This window comes from Natrix helvetica (genome assembly GCF_964273705.1).
Source record: "Natrix helvetica genome assembly, chromosome: 1".
NCBI classification, from domain to species: Eukaryota; Metazoa; Chordata; class Lepidosauria; order Squamata; family Natricidae; genus Natrix; species Natrix helvetica.
The window spans coordinates 92,892,140-92,909,826 of NC_138548.1; the positions used below are offsets into that span (position 1 = coordinate 92,892,140).

Genomic DNA, 17,687 nt, shown 5'->3' on the forward strand with positions numbered 1-17,687 from the left:
AGGACAAGAGATTATTGCAGCTATACAATCCTATAACTATTCAGTTTGAGTCAGCTTAGATTTAATTAATTAATAAACAAAAAGTATTTGTTCCTATTCATGAAGGCAAAATATTTACTAAACATTAAAACTCTAACATCGTAATTAATTAACTGCTAATAACATTTGCTACCTTTGATAACCTGAGGCAGATTTATTTTACACTCTCAAAGAGCATCCTTCAAACCATATGAAATGAAGATGATGATGATCATCATCATCATGATAATTAGATGTAGCAAGACTTCTCTTTAAGACTATTTGTTATAGTTGTTTTCATGGGCTAAATGCAGAAAGTCTAGCTTTTAGCACTAATTTTCTGTATTTAAAAATAATTGATGAGAGAAAATGAGTAGATGAAAGTTTTAAATAGAGCAGTGATGGCGAACCTATGGCACGCGTGCCAAAGGTGGCCAGCTGAGTTCACCCCTTTTTAAAGCCATTTTTCGCCCTCCCCAGGCTCCAGAGGCTTTATAGGAGCCTGGGGAGGGCAAAAAGAGCCTCCCCCGCCCTCCGGAGGCTTCATGAGCTTCCCTGAAGCCTCTGGAGTGCAAAAAACTAGCCCTATGGGCAAACTGGAAGTTCGGGAATGGACTTCCGGTTTGCTCGGAGATTCATTTTGACTGCTCCGGAGGCTTCAGGGAAGCGTCCTGAAGGTGCCTGAAGCTTTCGGAGCGCTCAAAACCACCCTCCGAGCAAACCGGAAGTGAGTTCTGGTTTGCTCGGAGGGTCGTTTTAACTGCTCCGGAGGCTTCAGGGAAGCCTCCTGAAGGTCAATGAAGCCTCCGGAGGGCTTCCGGGGGGCGGGGAAGGCTGTATTCACCCTCCTCATGCTGCTATAAAGCCTCTGGAGCCTGGGGAGGGTGAAAAAAGCATGCAAAAATGGGGTGTTGTGCCTGTAGTGGGCACATGCACACTGGGGGGGGGGTATCGCACATTGCATTATGGGTGCAGCATGCCCGCACACAACCCCCCCTGCGCTCCCCCACTTGTGGCACACGAGCCAAAAAAGGTTCGCCATCGCTGAAATAGAGGCAGGCCAATTCTCCATAGCGTGGTTCAGTCTAGTTCAACATGTTGCCCTTTATGGACATTTCAGATGCTTTATGTTCTGAATAATGAAATATTAATGTTAAGAAACAGGAACACAACAAAACACACATTTTTTCCAGACCCAACTCTTGCTTCCAAGAGTATGTTATTATACTTGAAATATACCTTTCTTTATGGATAAGTGACGCCCCATTGAATTATACTTGAAATCTTCCCATTTATAGCCTCCTATTTATTCTTTTTTTAAACAGGTCAGAATCAGAGTGCATGGAATCTCAAAAAATAACAAACATGTTTTAGGCATATTTACACTGTTAGAAAAAAATGCATATGTTCCATTAAATTCCTTATTTAGCATAAAATAGAGAACTAGAAAGCCGGTGTAAGGAAAGGACACATTACCTTGTGGACAAGCTTACCTACTTTGTCCCAGATTTCCCATGTTTTTGAAAGAAACCAATAATTAAACTTCAGATAAGATATTTTACATAATTGGTGAAGTCTCCTTATATGCTTCAATTGTCTCTGTATTCTTGGTTATATAAACCAGTTATTGTCCTCCTAGCAATCTTCTTCACCATGAAGGGAGACTGCAGATAAAAGGCTTCAAATTGAAATCTTATTTTTTCCCCACCCACTGTTCCTCTAAATGCATTTTTCTCTTTATTTGCTGAAAATTTCTATTTTCTACAGTGCAAAGTTATTTTATAGCTGGACCTGCTACATATTAATTTTTGGCTGTCTTTTACATTCAGAGATTTCTCATCTTAATTTTTTTTAAATGGAAAAAATTGTACAGTTAGATGAACTCCCAATTACCTTTTGCTTTAACTAAACTTCATAAATTTGAAATGTGTCATGCTTTTAGGGAAAAATGTGCATTTTCTTTGGACTTTATTCCCCTTGGTGCAATTGAATATGCCTTATTTAACTACATACTTAAGTTGGATTTATACTAATAGTGGTTATTCTGTCGTCCTTCTGTTCCTTTCAGTTTATGCACATCTTAGATTATTTCGCAATTGATAAGGTTATTTTATAAATATATATTTGACACTCAAAGTAAAATCTCTCTCCCTCTCCCTCTCTCTCTCTCTCTCTCCCTCCCTCCCTCCCTCCCTCTTTCTCTCTCTCTCCATAATGTAAAATACAATAAAATTGATATGTATATTCATAGTAACAAGGTATAAAATGTTGTTTTAAAAATTGACTTTTATTCAAGATATATTTATATACTTTTGTTCTCTGGTATATAGCATTCCAAATATAAAAAAGTACATTAACTCGTTTGCACAATACATTTAATATGTTTGATTTTTTTTATCACTTTATATCATTAACTTTGTTTTAAATTGCAATGTTCTTTTCTTCCCTTAGTAGTACAAAGATAAATGTTTGTGGAGATTTGAAAAAAAAGTATGCATTTCTTTCAAAGACTCAGGAGTTTTTTTTCCCCAATTTGAATTATTTTATATTTGATAAAATATTACAGTTGATAAAACACTCCGGTTCAAGCCTTCTGCTATGGCCAAGATCATTTGTCACCACAGGGTCACATTTCTTCTACATGTCAATAATATGCAATTCCACATCTTGACATTTGGCCAGGTGATGAGGTGGAAGTCCTGCCACAGTGCTTAGATGCTGAAAGGTTCTGGTTGGGGAGAAACATGCTTAGATTTAGCCCTAACAAAGCTGAATGATTTGGGCAGTGGCAGGTTAAATGACCTGCCACTCACCTAATTTTGGATAGGGTGGCACTGCCCCAAATAGAACAGGTATGTAAATTGGGGATCTTTCTGGATTCTAGGGTCCTGTTACATCCTATGTGCCTTGCATCTTTTTCTGGCTCAGGGGGCCTTTCTTTGTTACTCATATCCTAACCAACTTTCATTTGGCCTGATGAAATAAGGTCTTCAAGACCACATGGGAGATACAAAAGCAGCTGTGAATGAAATTACAGGCGTCCATGTAATACAATTACAGATAATTTTTCACCTCAGTGCCACAAGAGTAGATCACATGGCAGGGCAGATAATTTGTAAAAGTGTGATTTTTTTTTTAATAAAAAGAAAGCATTCTGAAAATTAATCAGTAATATGTAAGATACAATGGGGATAATGCACATGTCTCACCAGTGGAGAATAATTTAGTTTAGAAATCACTTGCTCAGTCAAATCATTAACAAGACATCTCATTAATAGTCCTTTCAAGTAGAACCTCTTCTTACTTGGAGATGAAAAACCCAGCCAGGCAAGTACAGATTATGCTTCCTTACATTCATATAACCCTTTTTCTGATGTTTTGAAATTTCAATCAGTTTTTCTATAGGCACCATTATTCTGCCTACATAGCAAGACCAAGCAACACCATACAGTAGATTGTTTTTGGTGGAGGGTTGTAATTGATAACAGTAGTGTTCTTTGATGATTTTTTTTTTTGCTTGCACATAAGTGCAGCTACTGGATAAAAAAAAACCCTCTGGAACGCACAGTACACATATAATCCACAGCTCTGAGAGTACCCCAGTTTAAAAAAACTGGCAGCTGTGATTTCACATTGTTACATATACAGTATAATAAAAATAAATGAGTCTGATCAGTTCCAAAGATGCTTTTTCAGGAGGCAACTGGACTTCCTTGTTTTTTCTTTGAAGATATTTTGCTTCTCATCTAAGAAACCTCTTCAGCTCCGACTGGATGTTAGAGCGAATAGAAGGATTTATATTCCTTTCAGACGACTGGTCATTTGCAAATTTTAGAGGGACATTGAGGCCACCTGGAAGTTTATCTGTGTCTTCAAGGTTGCCTGAGTAATGCTAATGGTTCCTGTAGTCTGCAATTTTTCTGGAAATCCGTTCATATTCCCACACCAATCACCCTAAATTGCATAGATAAAATTTTGTAGAGATTCTCAATCATTCAGGTCTTGGTTGTCCCAAAGGTGCTTTTTCAGGAGGCAACTGGATTTTCTTGACAATAAGAAACTGCAGTTGCCTCCTAAAAAAGCACTTTGGAATAACCATGACCTGGATGATTGAGAATCTCCACAGAGACCTGGCAGAGTATTTAGTTTTCTTTTCTTTGGCCATATGTTTAAATACTTCCTTACCCTTATCTCTCAACTCTCCACTTCAGGCTTACCTAGTCTTACTAGTCATCACCTGCAACCAATAGTTGCAGATGATGACTAGTCCCTGCTGCTTTATTGGCTTAGCTGAAGAAAAAACTGAAAGAAGCAATCACCAACCACAAAACAACAGCATAAATGCAGCTTGCAGGATAATCAGAATGGCTATATTTTGTTTCAGTGTTAAAGAAAACTAGAAACAAGGATGGTTGAAGTCAGCACATTCAGAGGGCAAAATATTTCATCTATTTCTTTTTCATGGTAGATGCTGGATTTCAGTTTAATTGTGTTGTGTAATTCCTTGAACTAAGTTCGGCTGCCCTTTCAGATGTCCAAAACAAACATTTCATTAATGGATGTGTTAATTAAGAATCTCAGTAAGACACACATTAAATAAATGGCAGTATAAATGCAACATCTAAATATGACTCACTAACTCATTGTCAAACTTGTCGCAATGAGTATACTCATTTATAACCTTTTATTTAGTGGCATTTGCTTTTATTGCTTCTTCATTTTTTTAACAGGATGGCAAGATCTTCTGTCGAAGGACAGCTTGTGATTGTGAAAATCTCAGCGTTGACTTCTTTTGTTGCCCAGAATGTGATACCAGAGTGACCAGTCAATGTTTAGATCAGAATGGCCATAAGCTGTACCGAAGTGGTGACAATTGGACATATAGTTGTCAACAATGCCGCTGTCTGGTATGGAAGTAAAAGGGGAAAAAAAGTTTAAAGAGCCTTAGAGTTTCTCACGATAAACCATATTCTAGAGTTCAGAATGTTCATTATGAACAAGCCTGTTCTTTTTTGACACCACATTGCTATGTATTTTTTCTAGCATCTAGCCTATTCAGATAGCTGTTGCCGAGAGATTTAATACAAAAGAGCATGTCTCCGTCAAAATTAAATCTATTGCAGTACAAACATACACATACTAGCTTAAAGTAATTATTTATTGAGTTCAATGGAGCATGCTCTTAGGCAAATGAATATAAGGATTGCAGATTTAATCATGTCTCTCAACAGAAAAAAAATGGACCTTCAGTAATATTCTGAAAAATCAGATTTCCATCTGATGTAATGCTAAACCAAGTGGTAACAAATCTCAGCAGAATATTTCTTATTTGAATGCCACACAATTCCTTATCCCAATCAAACCAGGACAATTGCAGCTATTTAATACACTCAGAGTCTTATACCAGTTTCTTTGTTCTTGGCTCTTGATTGATCAAGGGCTTGTTTAAAATAACTACTCAGTACTCCTAAGGGATTCCAAGGAGTAGCAAAAACTTTCCATACTAGGTCGACAGAGTGAGGATAATGCTGTTCCTAAATGATACAGCATTCTGCAAATGATTTAAATGAAAAATATAATTAATGTAACATTTTGTCGCTTATAATAGAAACCAGAATTTTTCATATAGGGACTCCAAATAGAACAAATTCCTCACATAGTACATTATAATAGCAGGGAGTATAATGTGCTCATTTCCTTATGTGAAGATATTTGATAGTGCACTTTTTCAAAATTGTTTGGAAAGTTCTGAGACTGAGTAAAACACAGAGTACATAATAACTATTAATCTCTACAATGTAATTACTGCTTCTTTAAAGAAATGACAATATTCCTTATCCTAAAATCTTATAATGTTACAGTTGGAAGGGATTATTCACTAAATCAGTGGTGGGATTCAGCCAACTAGGTTCGGGCAAACTAGTTGTTAAATTGCTGGCTGGCCCCACACCTTCCTGCCCCACCCCTTCCAGGAGTCTCCATGTGCCCCAGTTTGGCTCCCAAGTAAGTGCAGGGAGCCTACTAGGCCCAAAATGGGGTGTGGCGGTACGGTGTTCCCCTCCGCAGCTTGTTTTCTGCTCCCAGGAGGCTGCAGGGAGGCCTTCTAGGCCTAAAATTGGGCATGGTGGAAGCGTGGGATGCAGACAGCCAAGTGCTGTATGTCACACCTCCTGGCCATGCCCACCATGGCCACACCCACCCAAATTCTACACTATATCATTTGGTTTGCCAAATTAAATAGGATATGTACTGTATGTATGTGTGTGTGTGTGCGCGCACACACATATAGATAGACACATATGCACAGACACATTTATTATATAAAAAATAACCCTGTTAATTAATAGCATTCAGCAGACTTTATACTAGGAGTTTATGCACCAAAGACAAATTCCTTGTGTGTCCAATCGCACTTGGCCAATAAAGAATTCTATTCTATTATACTCTACTCTACTCTACACTAGCACATTTTAAACATACTTTACAGTCATAACTGAGTTAGAATTCATTCAGTGATGCAATTCCATATATATATGTATGTATGTGTGTGTGTGTGTTTATTTATCAGCACAAATACAACACACACACACACACACACACACACACACACACACACACACACACACACACACACACACACACACACACACACACACACACACACACACACACACACACATATATATATATATATATATATATATATATATATATATATATATATATATATATATATATATATATTCGTAGATTTTCATGGGTGTAGGTATGCTGGTCTTGTTGTATTCGGGTCTTTTCCTGTGTAAGATTATTTTTTTTTTTTACTTACATTTACTTACAATCTTACACAGGAAAAGACCCGAATACAACAAGACCAGCATGCATACATACATACATACATACATACAAACATACATACTGATATCTTTAATACAATCTGAAGTCCAACATTGCATGAGCAATCTTATCACATTTACACAAAATATATTTTGATTCAAGAATCCAAATCTATGAACAAAGTGTCATTTCATTATTGTATAGCTAATGGTATCTATCCAATTCAAAACAATCCAATTTTGTCCAGGACAAAATGCAGTCTAAATAATTTTGTGTTAATTATTTGATTATAACATTAATAATTTGATTGCAGAAAAAGTTGTTTTTGATGTTTCCTGCCTTTCATGAGTGCTAATTTGTATGTTGATGGATCTATTTTGCTTTTCCTAGGAAGGTGAAGTGGATTGTTGGCCACTTGCGTGTCCCGCCCTGAACTGTGATTACACAACAATGTCAGAAGGAGAATGTTGCCCTCATTGTGTCAGTGACCCTTGTTTGGCTGATAATGGTATATATGACATCCAAAAAACCTGTCTAGATGACTATGGAATAACACGATTAAGTGGCTCAGTATGGACAATGCTTGGATCGCCTTGTACAACCTGCAAATGCAAGGTATTTATATAGTGGTAAAACGTGCTGCAGCATAGAGTGTATATGAGACAGGGTTTTCTTTTTAAAAGAACTTTAATTTCAAAGAGCAAAAATGTGGTGCGGTACAATGAGTATACCATAATAAAATTATGCAAAGCCTATTTTGTGCTTATTATCCTGGGAGGCTGAACCAGAACTATTCAATTGTTCTTTATAACTTTAAATTAGTATTCTTATACCTTGCAGAGTTTTTAGATTATGCATACAGGATAGTGACATTTATTATAGGTATGCATTTTAGTCACATATACTGTAACATATGCACATAAACTGAACTTTTAGTGAATCCAAGTTGTGGATGCCATTTATTTATATTAAATTGGCAAATGGAAGAACCTTCTCTTTTTTCTCTAAAAATGGTGACTCGTGAAGAACAAAGATCAGGGAAGATATGGCTTTCCAGTGATATTTCCAAATTAATGAGGAGATGGTTTTGTTGACCCTTCCCCCAATTTTTAAAATTAATCATTAAAAATAAATGGATATTAAGACATTAATGTCAGTAAGTGTACAGAGAAATCGTGAAAATTGTACAATTAGTACTCAGTGTATCATTGATAAAGGATTAATCATAAAAAGCAGAATGCATTGAGTTTGTTTGTTTGTTTTTATTGGATTTATATGCTGCCCTTCTCCCAAAGGACTCAGGGCGGCGTGCAACATTAAAAAACACACATCCCAAAAGTTAAAAAGAAATTAAATATATATCCAAAAAAACAAATCAAATTTATGGAGCCATACATTTAAAAATGAGTTAAAATTAACAGGCCAGGCCGGCTTGCTGGAAAAGCCAACTTTTTAGGGCGTGTTGGAAGGACCGGAGGTCAGGGATTATGCGAAGCTCCGGGGGCAGCTCATTCCAGAGGGAAGGTGCTCCCACAGAGAAGGCTCTCCCCCTGGGGGTCACCAGCTGACACTGTCTGGCCGACGGCACCCTGAGGAGTTAACAAAACAAAAAAGTATTTTAAAGATCTTCTTAATTCACTGAGCTGGTTGCCAATATTTCTATTTATTTAAAAATAAATTATCTAATAGGGAACAAAAGCCAAGAAAACAGTGAAAACATTATTGAATAAATACTTGATGTCTTACTTCCCCTTCACTTTACTCCATTCTTTTGATATTAAGGAGTTTCAGAATCCTGCCAATGATAGAAATGTCCACCACAACAATCTAGTTTTATTCAGAATTAGGTGGCAGATGCCATTCATTGTGTATCCAAAGGACTGTGCCCATGTTCATTATACATCCACAAGACTGGACTCAGCTCTATTTTCTATTTCTATAGTGGAGGAAAACCTTGCAAAAACAAAGACTAAAAAATACCCATACACTTTTTAATAATGTCTTATATAACTTGTAGTCTTTTAAAAGGTTGTAAGGCTTGGATGTGCAAGCTAAATTAATTTCAATAGAGAATCATAGAAGAAAGAATGTTTCTGAAAAATATTCATGTGTTTTGATAAAGTACATTTTATCTGACTTCTTGAGCATAAAAATAATGCATCCATCCTGATAGTATGTTAACTGAAACAGCATAGCACCTTTATTGTTGCCAATTTGCCATCGAAATAAGAACACAAGAACTATACTGAATTCATCGAAAGCTAACCTTATGGGAAGACATGCAGGAACAGAATAAATTGCATTTCGTTTTTATAACATAATGCTTGTACTTCATATGTCTGATTTCCTTTTAAACCAATCAAAGTGAGTTGCTTTCATTATATCATGGGATAACAAATTCCAGATGTCCATTGAATGTTATGTGAAGAAGGCCTTCCTTTGATCTGTTTCATTTTAAAAAAATACTTAGCTATATTCTATCACCACTCTACTGAAAAAAAAATGTTCAGGTAACCTCTTGCCTCATAACACCTATACTTTTAAAGTATTTTGCCAGTTCCCCTTATTTCCATTTATCTAAATCAGAGTACCAATGTTGTACCATTCCTCATATAGAAGATGGGGTAACACATAGATGCTTTTGTATATCTTTTCCAGATTGACATCCTATTATACATGCCCCATTCTTTTTTTCTTGCAGATAGTAACACAGGTAAATAGAAACTTAGCAATGTTCTTTGTGTAAGAGGATTTGGTCATATGATTTCTTATATGTGTAGAGAAAGGACAAATTTACAACATTCTTCCTTCATGAATGAATGAAACAAAAATCTTAACAGAAAAGTGAAAATGCTTGTTTGATCTTTCTTACATTAGAAATAGATTTACAAATGTTCATGCTAAAGATTCAGGTTGTTAGTGTCCATATGAGAAGATTTATTTTCTTCACTTGTATTACTAGTATTAATTCCTCCTTTTGATCTTTTCCTTCCCATCCTACACAGAATGGAAATGTCTGTTGCTCGGTGGATTTAGAATGTCTTCGCAATAACTGAAGTATTAAACTGGGACAATCCTTTTTGTGAGGAAAACTGATGCAATTTTCCACTTTCCAAACAAATGCAGTGTAAGTAAGAGGTGGAAGTTTTGTACAACAGACAATGATCAAAGTCTCAGAGGAAGATATTTGGGAGTTGCCCTTGGACCTATCACGACACTCGCTAGGCTTCTCTCTACTTTTACAGTAAAATGCATATAAATCAATGGTCGTTAAAAGTTTTGAGTGTTGTAAATTACACCCTTTTTTGTCAAATCATTTGCAAATGCATTAAAATTATTCCATCAGTAAAATGCAGTGTATTGATTTGTTTAATTTTGTAGAACGATCACCATGGAATTTCCTGTTTTATTTTAGGTTTAGATCAAAGTTCTACAAAATATGGCTGCCTGTGGTTTTGTCTCCTATTATTGGCTATTTAGTTTGGAGGTCCCTGTCAGATGTATTTATGAAAATATGTATGTATGTACAGTCAAATTGCACAGTACTTATATTTCATAGCTGTCAAACATTGTAAAACATTCCAAGGTACATTGAACTTCTACAGGCTGAAAATAATCGAATCCCAGCCTATCTTTATGAAAATAAATAAATAAGAAGGAATAATGTCAAAAGTTTAATGAAGTGGCAAAAAGCACTTTCTTTTGCAGACAAATGAACTAGCAGCAAAATCTCAGAGTGGAAGAAGAAATAGAGCATTATATTGTTTTCATCAGCAGAGATCATGAGCTTCGTGAGAACACCAGGCCACGTTAAGTTTAGCAAAATGTTGTAGTTTAACAAATCAAACAATAAATATTGAATGTAGGTGGAATTCCTACAGGGTTGTGTAGCATTTAATAAAGCAATCAAAGGGCTTTACATTTACAAGATGGTACGTGAAAAGTGATTTTTTTTCATATTGTTTACACCAATGTATTTGAGTTTATAATCTCTCTCCTGATTAGTTGCTTTGGTGTAATGACATCTACCATTCTCAATCGCAAACGTAATGAACAAGTTCTTCATTTCCATGTTACAAGTTGTAAAAAATATATAAATGTCACAGTAGTTAACTATAATTTCAGTAGATCATATTAGGCAGAGTAGTAGCCTCCCGGTTCCAATTTTCTTTCAGTGTAATACATTGCCCCTTTGGCTCTATTATCCCTCTTCTGACACTCACCCAAATGTAATGTATTAAGTTACTTGCCTGTAAAATGCTACTTAAAATCATAAGCTTGGGCCAAAATGGTAATTAAACATTTGAACTGTGTGTAAAGGTTAAGCTTGAAGGAGAGGTAACTGCTGTGATTTTGCTAGGCAAGGCTTTGATATTACTAATGCAAGTCCTGTCTCAGCCTAGAACTGAAAGCTGCTGATATTCAACTGGTTTCCATGCACAATTCTCCTCCTTCCGCATAGCATATATGGTACAATGTATGACTGTATGGGAACTGAAAAGTGAAATCTCCTACATTCAGATGCACAGCCACAAGAAATGCTGCACCAGATCTTCAAATCTATAAATGATGCAATATGGCACATCTAAAAAAATAATAATCACTGGATATAAGTGAAAGGAAGACAAAGGTTCCACTCTCCACAAAGATTACCTTTGAAATGGAAGATTGCCTTACTTTAGCAAAGGGATGCAGCCATGGTTGAAAGTGACCAGGCAGGCAAGAGGTGGAGGCATTTACTGTAAATGATGCAAATAAGTGGCTAGAACAGAGTCTGGAAAAGGGTTGAAAGCTTCTTCCTTCTGACTCATTGAGGGAACGAAGTCCACAGATGCAGCATCTCTTTTTCTCCTTATTTTTCTAGAACCTCAGGTTCAACATGAGACGGCAGAGACTGGCACCCTCTTGCAATACACGAAGCCCCTTCAGAGAAGATGCTTTTGCCTCCTTTCCCTTGAACAGCGGTTAGCATCTGTAGAATTTCATAAAGACAGAAGAATATTTAAAAATCTTAAGCATTCATACCTGGTAGGAATTGTTTTCCTCCCGCAACACACACACACACACACACACACACACACACACACACACAGACACACTGGGAGAAAGAGAGAGAGAGATTTTGTTTTTTCCTTCCCTTTCCAGTTGGACCTAACCCTTCTTCATTCTGTTCATTTGGTTTGGTTTTTCATGGTTTCTCCTAGAACAGTGTTTCTCAAACTTGGCGACTTTAAGTCCTGTGGACTTCAACTCCCAGAATTCCCCAGCCAGCTATGCTGGCTGGGGGATTCTGGGAGTTGAAGTCCACAGGACTTAAAGTCGCCAAGTTTGAGAAACACTGTCCTAGAACAAGAGAACTTTTATGGTGTTTTAACTGTATCTGGTGTCAGTATCCATGTATAAAAGAGAATAGTTTGTATTTGCAAATAAGGGAAGCAATTGATTTTATGAATCAGTGCCTTACTTTTCAGGCAATTCATTTTATTCGGGAATTTTATTCATATGAATTTAATTTTTTGTCATCATCCTGACCTTTTTGAGGAATGTGGAGTCTGGCCTTTCTGACACACATTCACACATGCAAACATATCTTTCTCACATACATCTACGGTTAAGGCTGGAGCAGGCAACTCCTAGGTTTCAGTTGCATATCGGGCAGGGCAAAGAAATCAGGCAAGGCATAACATCTGTAAATTGTTTACAATCTTTCCTTCTAGCTAATTTTCCTTGTTTTCGACACACATACTGTATTAAATTCACACCTCTCTGCCTTTTGGGAAAAGTCCTTTGTTGCATCCTGACATTCCTATAAAGCAGAAAGAAGGTGGCTTGCTGGCACTATTGCCCCTGTCTTGAGTCACTGTGTTTTCAAAGCATTTGTGGTCTTTATTCTGCTTCATTATCTTTTATTATCTTTGATAAAACTTGGGGGACTATTCAGAACGAGATCCTGCACAGAAGTGCATAATGTTTGAAACCAAGGGGGAAAAAAACCTGACTCATAAAAAAAAAACTGAAAGAGTGGTCAGTATGACAGAGTGGTCTGCTGGGATGGGACAGAGGGGAGGAGCTTGAAAAAATGAAGATGGCAGCAACAACTGTGCAATTGCAGTCCCACCCACCTTTTAACATGTGTCATGCATATCAATAAAAAAGAGATAGAAATTTGCACAATATTTTTTGTATAACTTTTACTAAGTTTTTAAAAGATAATTTAAAATGAATTCAGAACAATATCAAGGAAAATAAGGTAAATGAGAAATGAAAGCAAAAGCTATAAATGCAAAAAAAGAGGAAAAAAAGAAAAAGATAAGAAAAGATGCAAAGAAGTAACTTCCGATTTTCTTTATGGCAGTTATAAGTTCAATAACTTCTACTTAAATTTGCTTCATACTCTATGGTTACAACTCTTTTCTTTCTATAATTTAATCTCTCTAAACTCCAAAACTATATTTCATTGGTCTATTTCTTCTCTTTTCATGCAAAGAATAGTTTCCAGTCAGTAATAAACTTAGGTATTGTCTCATCTTTGATCAAAGAACTCCGTTCACCCATCTCAGCAAATCCACCCACCATTACTCCATTGTGGTTGTGATTAGTCTTTCTGAGTGACAACAATCTCACTCCAGTTATCATGTACACAAAAATTCCATGACTTTTTTTCCAGTTGGAACTTTGCACAATCTTGGGTGCCATCATTCCTTTTTTCGTCTTTACTGAAGATGCTTTCACTTGGATACCAATAAGGAAGAAAGGATAGGCAGCATCTGGCTCCAAATAGGTTTAAGAATCACTGCTAAAGAGATATTACTTAATATTATGAAAGGTCTAGGGCAGCGATGGCGAACCTTTTTTGGCTCACGTGCCATAAGTGGGGGGAGCGTAGGGGGGTCATGTGCGGGTGTGCCACACCCATAATGCAATGTGCCCCCCCCCAGTGCGCATGCATGCACTACAGGTGCTCCCCCCATTTTACATGCTTTTTTCGCCCTCCCCAGGCTCCAGAAGCTTTATAGGAGCCTGGGGAGGGCGAAAACAGCCTCCCCAACCGCCCGGATGCCCAGCGGAGGCTTCAGGGAAGCCTCCAGACGGTCCCTGAAGTCTTCGGAGCGCTCAAAACGATCCTCCGAGCAAACCGGAAGTCACTTCCGGTTTCCTCAAAGGATCATTTTGATCACTCCGAAGGCTTCAGGGACCATCTGGAGGCTTCCCTGATGCCTTCTGAGACCTCAAAACGACCCTCTGAGCAAACCGGGCGTCCGGGGGGGAGGTTGTTTTTGCCCTCCCCAGGCTCCTATAAAGCTTCTGGAGCCTGGGGAGGGCGAAAAATTGTTTTAAAAAAGGGTGAACTCAGCTAGCCAGTGTGCGCATGCGCGCTGGCCAGCTGACAGGGCAGCGCCTCGCGTGTCCTGACAAATGGCTCCGCATGCCACCTGTGGCATGCATGCCATAGGTTCGCCATCACTGGTCTAGGGTTATGTGCACACTGTTTAATCTACATTAGACATCAACACTTGCCCAGATATATGTGATAACACTGCAATGCAACATAAAATACTCTTGATCCAGTAGCTTTGATGCACACAGTAGAATTATTCAGTGCATTGTTTACTTCAGTGAATTCAATGAAGTGAATTCCCTTCATACATAAAATGAATGTAAATGTACAATTCCTCATCACTGAAAAAAAGTAAAAACAAAGGCAGCCCAATGTATGTAGGACTCCATCTTTGCTTTTCATTTTTAAACTTTCTTCCCTCTTGACATACACTATGTATTGATTATATTTGCATTGTTTAACAATGGTATTATAAACTGTGTTTTTTAAAATCCTCAAAGGACATTTGTAAATCATGCCATTAAAGCATTTTGTAAATCATATTGTAAAGCCACTGATAATTCAATTGGAGGAAATGAAACTGTGCTTTGGGATGTAAACGGGAGTGATTTAAAACTTGTGGCATCTAAATAAACTCCTGAATACAGATCTCCCCGCCTCCATAGTTTTGTTTCAAGCTTGGTATGTTCTGAATTTTGGAAAATTCCAAATCTGGGAACAATAATTTAAAAAGCTCTTACTTGGATATCTGGCTTTCTTATATCTCAGAATGGAGTAGAGGAAGAATAGACCTGAAAAAGGGTAAGATACTGGTAAGATTTTCTGATCCTCAACCATTCAACTGCATTTCTCAATGCAGCATACTTCAGAGTGAGTGCAGCATATGTAAATCATACATTTTTTAAACAAATAATCCCTGTAGTATAGGGATTAATTAGATTTGGCTTCATGTCTCTACTCAACTACAGAGTTTCTTAATGACCTTGGGTTCATATTATGGAGTTGCAATAATAACAGTTGTAGGACCCTATTTATTATTGGGGTGTTATTGGAGTTGGGGTTGGACTAGATGACGTATAAAGTCCCTTCCAACTCTGTTAATCTGTTAATCTATTACTCTGTGTGACAAGTATTTTTTAAAATGCCGCTATTAATAATTATTAAAGGAAAATACCACTTCAATCTTTTTTTATTTGAATGAAAATAAATAAATGTCAGCATTTACATCAGAGAATTTTTTTTTAGAATGTTCATTAGTCTAGTATCAACTGAAACATCTTTCAAAATCTTTTCAAAGAGCTTGAGAGACAGTAGAGTGTAGTAATTTAATGTTGGGCCAATCTATATCAATATTTTTTTTTTACTTTTACTGTAATCTCTGGTTTATTGTTATGCACTGAATATACTCTTCAATCCATTTTGAAGTTGCCGTCGATTTTGTTCTCTTTCTTTTACAACAACTTTGTTGGTGATTGAAATGCACATAATATCATAGCAAATCCCTCTTTCCTATCTTCTCTGACTAAAGCAGAGGAACTGTGTTCCATGAGCAGAAAATTAATGTTCTTTAAGGCTATTTTTCACTGTGTACCAACATATAAATATACATCTATGAAAAACGATATGATATTCATATACATATGCAAAGATATGCCTGCAATTACTGGATTTGGGGGGAGACCCCAAGCATAAAATGGGCAAAAGAGGGGGGGGATAAATTGTCCTATTGAAGTCTACTTTAAAAAAATGTTTTGCAAAATAATCTCAATTCTGCAGCACTTGTATGGAAGCATAAAGTCACCATATATGTCCACACCCATGTGCATTAATAAACAGACTTCTTACTCCTTTCCCAATTTCAATATTTAGTTGGCATTTGTTGGAACTGGTTCTCCGGCAATTAAAATACTATGTATTGCTATGTGTGGTAATTATAAATACAGTGGATAGTATTATGCATTCATTAATATACATTCCCAGACCAGAACTGTACTTAAAAAATATCCAACACAACGGTGCCTTACAACTGAAAAGTTCTAGCATAGATCCTGTGATAGATATTCTATAAGAATGCATGAAATTAATTCAGACCACAATTGAATAAGATACAATACAATATACAAATACCATGTCATGATAATTTGGCACATAGTAGAAACATACCTGAATTTACTCAAATATACAATTCATGTTTTCATTGAAATGGAACAATTTGCCATGGCCAACCCGTCATGACTAACTCACCATGACCAATTCACTGCAAGACAACTCACCACAATCAACTTGCCATGGGATAATTCAATCATTCAATTTAATTATTTAAAATAATTTTAAAAAATAATTTTAATTTTTGTCATTCACATTTCACTTTGTCTCTCTTTTAACATCCTTTCTGTAATGATTCTATTCCACCGTTTCTTCAATATTAGAGTAACTCTTGTAATGTGGCCACTTGTCCCATGGCCTGTTGGCTAGGGTGAGGTGTTTCACAACAGCAAGTTGGCCATAGCGAGTTGGCAGCAGTGAGTTGGCCATGGTGAGTTGTACTGTACAGGGCAACTCTAAATCCAACTAGAGAAGCAGCTCCTTGTATACATCAAAATATTCAACCAATTAATTTAATACTTCCAATGGCTGTACATCTGCTTTTGTCTTAACTATGCATTCGGCAAACATCCCCTATACAGACCACTATTAATGTAGAGATGGGCAGCCTGCAGCCTAAGAATATCTCATTGCCCCTGGCAAACCCTACAGTCGATCAATGGAAGTATAGCAGTAACCCAGTCAATTTTCTGAGGTGCAATTTTATTCAATTTTGAAGGCTTTTATGGGAGTGAATCCTCTTCCCCCTCTCCATTCCATCAAATTAAATGAAAAATGGGAACAAAATATTTGGGCCCATTCCTCCTAGTGCATCACCATAGATTCTTTGTCAGCTTGCCAACTAGCTGGGAAACAACGTACAGGCTCAAAAAATTTTTAAAGTTGTCTGTTCCTCCATTATAAATATCCTGCTCGTCCTCCTTTCTTCACTATATCTCAAAGTCTCAGACAAGATTCTACTATAGTTGCTAGAACATATGCTAATCTGTTGACAGGTATTTTTATAAACTATAGATAGGTATTTTTTGTAAAATGAAGTGAAGAACTTGATATTCTATATTTTTTGAGAGATAGCCCTATCTTTTGAGTGATGTAGAATACATCATAAATAAGCAGTAACTTGGAGAAATAATTGCTCAAATACTTTTTAAAATAACTTCCAACATTTTCAGCATGACTATTCATTTTGTGTATTAACTTCATGCATGAAACATGTAACTGAATATGCATGATTTTCACCATAAATAAATTGCAACTAATTTTCACGTCCCACCATAACTTGCTGATAGTGATGTTTCCTACTTAAGTTTGTTAAATGGCATGCATAATTAAAGACATTGTGAGCTATACTGTGCTAGAAATAAATTGCAACTTCTATTAGGAAAGC

General features: G+C 36.7%; 1 protein-coding gene across 3 annotated transcripts in view; it reads left to right on the top strand.

Annotated features, from left to right (window-relative positions):
• NELL1 (neural EGFL like 1) overlaps window positions 1-12,968 on the top strand; it is a 609,773-nt gene extending 596,805 nt beyond the window's left edge. For all 3 annotated transcript variants that reach the window (XM_081938833.1, XM_081938832.1, XM_081938834.1), the window contains 4 exons: window positions 4,749-4,925; window positions 7,246-7,470; window positions 9,861-12,065; window positions 12,209-12,968. In XM_081938833.1, coding sequence (XP_081794959.1) covers window positions 4,749-4,925; window positions 7,246-7,470; window positions 9,861-9,911 — 453 coding nt within the window. In that variant the 3' untranslated portion in view covers window positions 9,912-12,065; window positions 12,209-12,968. The remainder of the gene's footprint in view (window positions 1-4,748; window positions 4,926-7,245; window positions 7,471-9,860; window positions 12,066-12,208) is intronic.
• The last annotated feature ends 4,719 nt before the right edge of the window (window positions 12,969-17,687 follow it).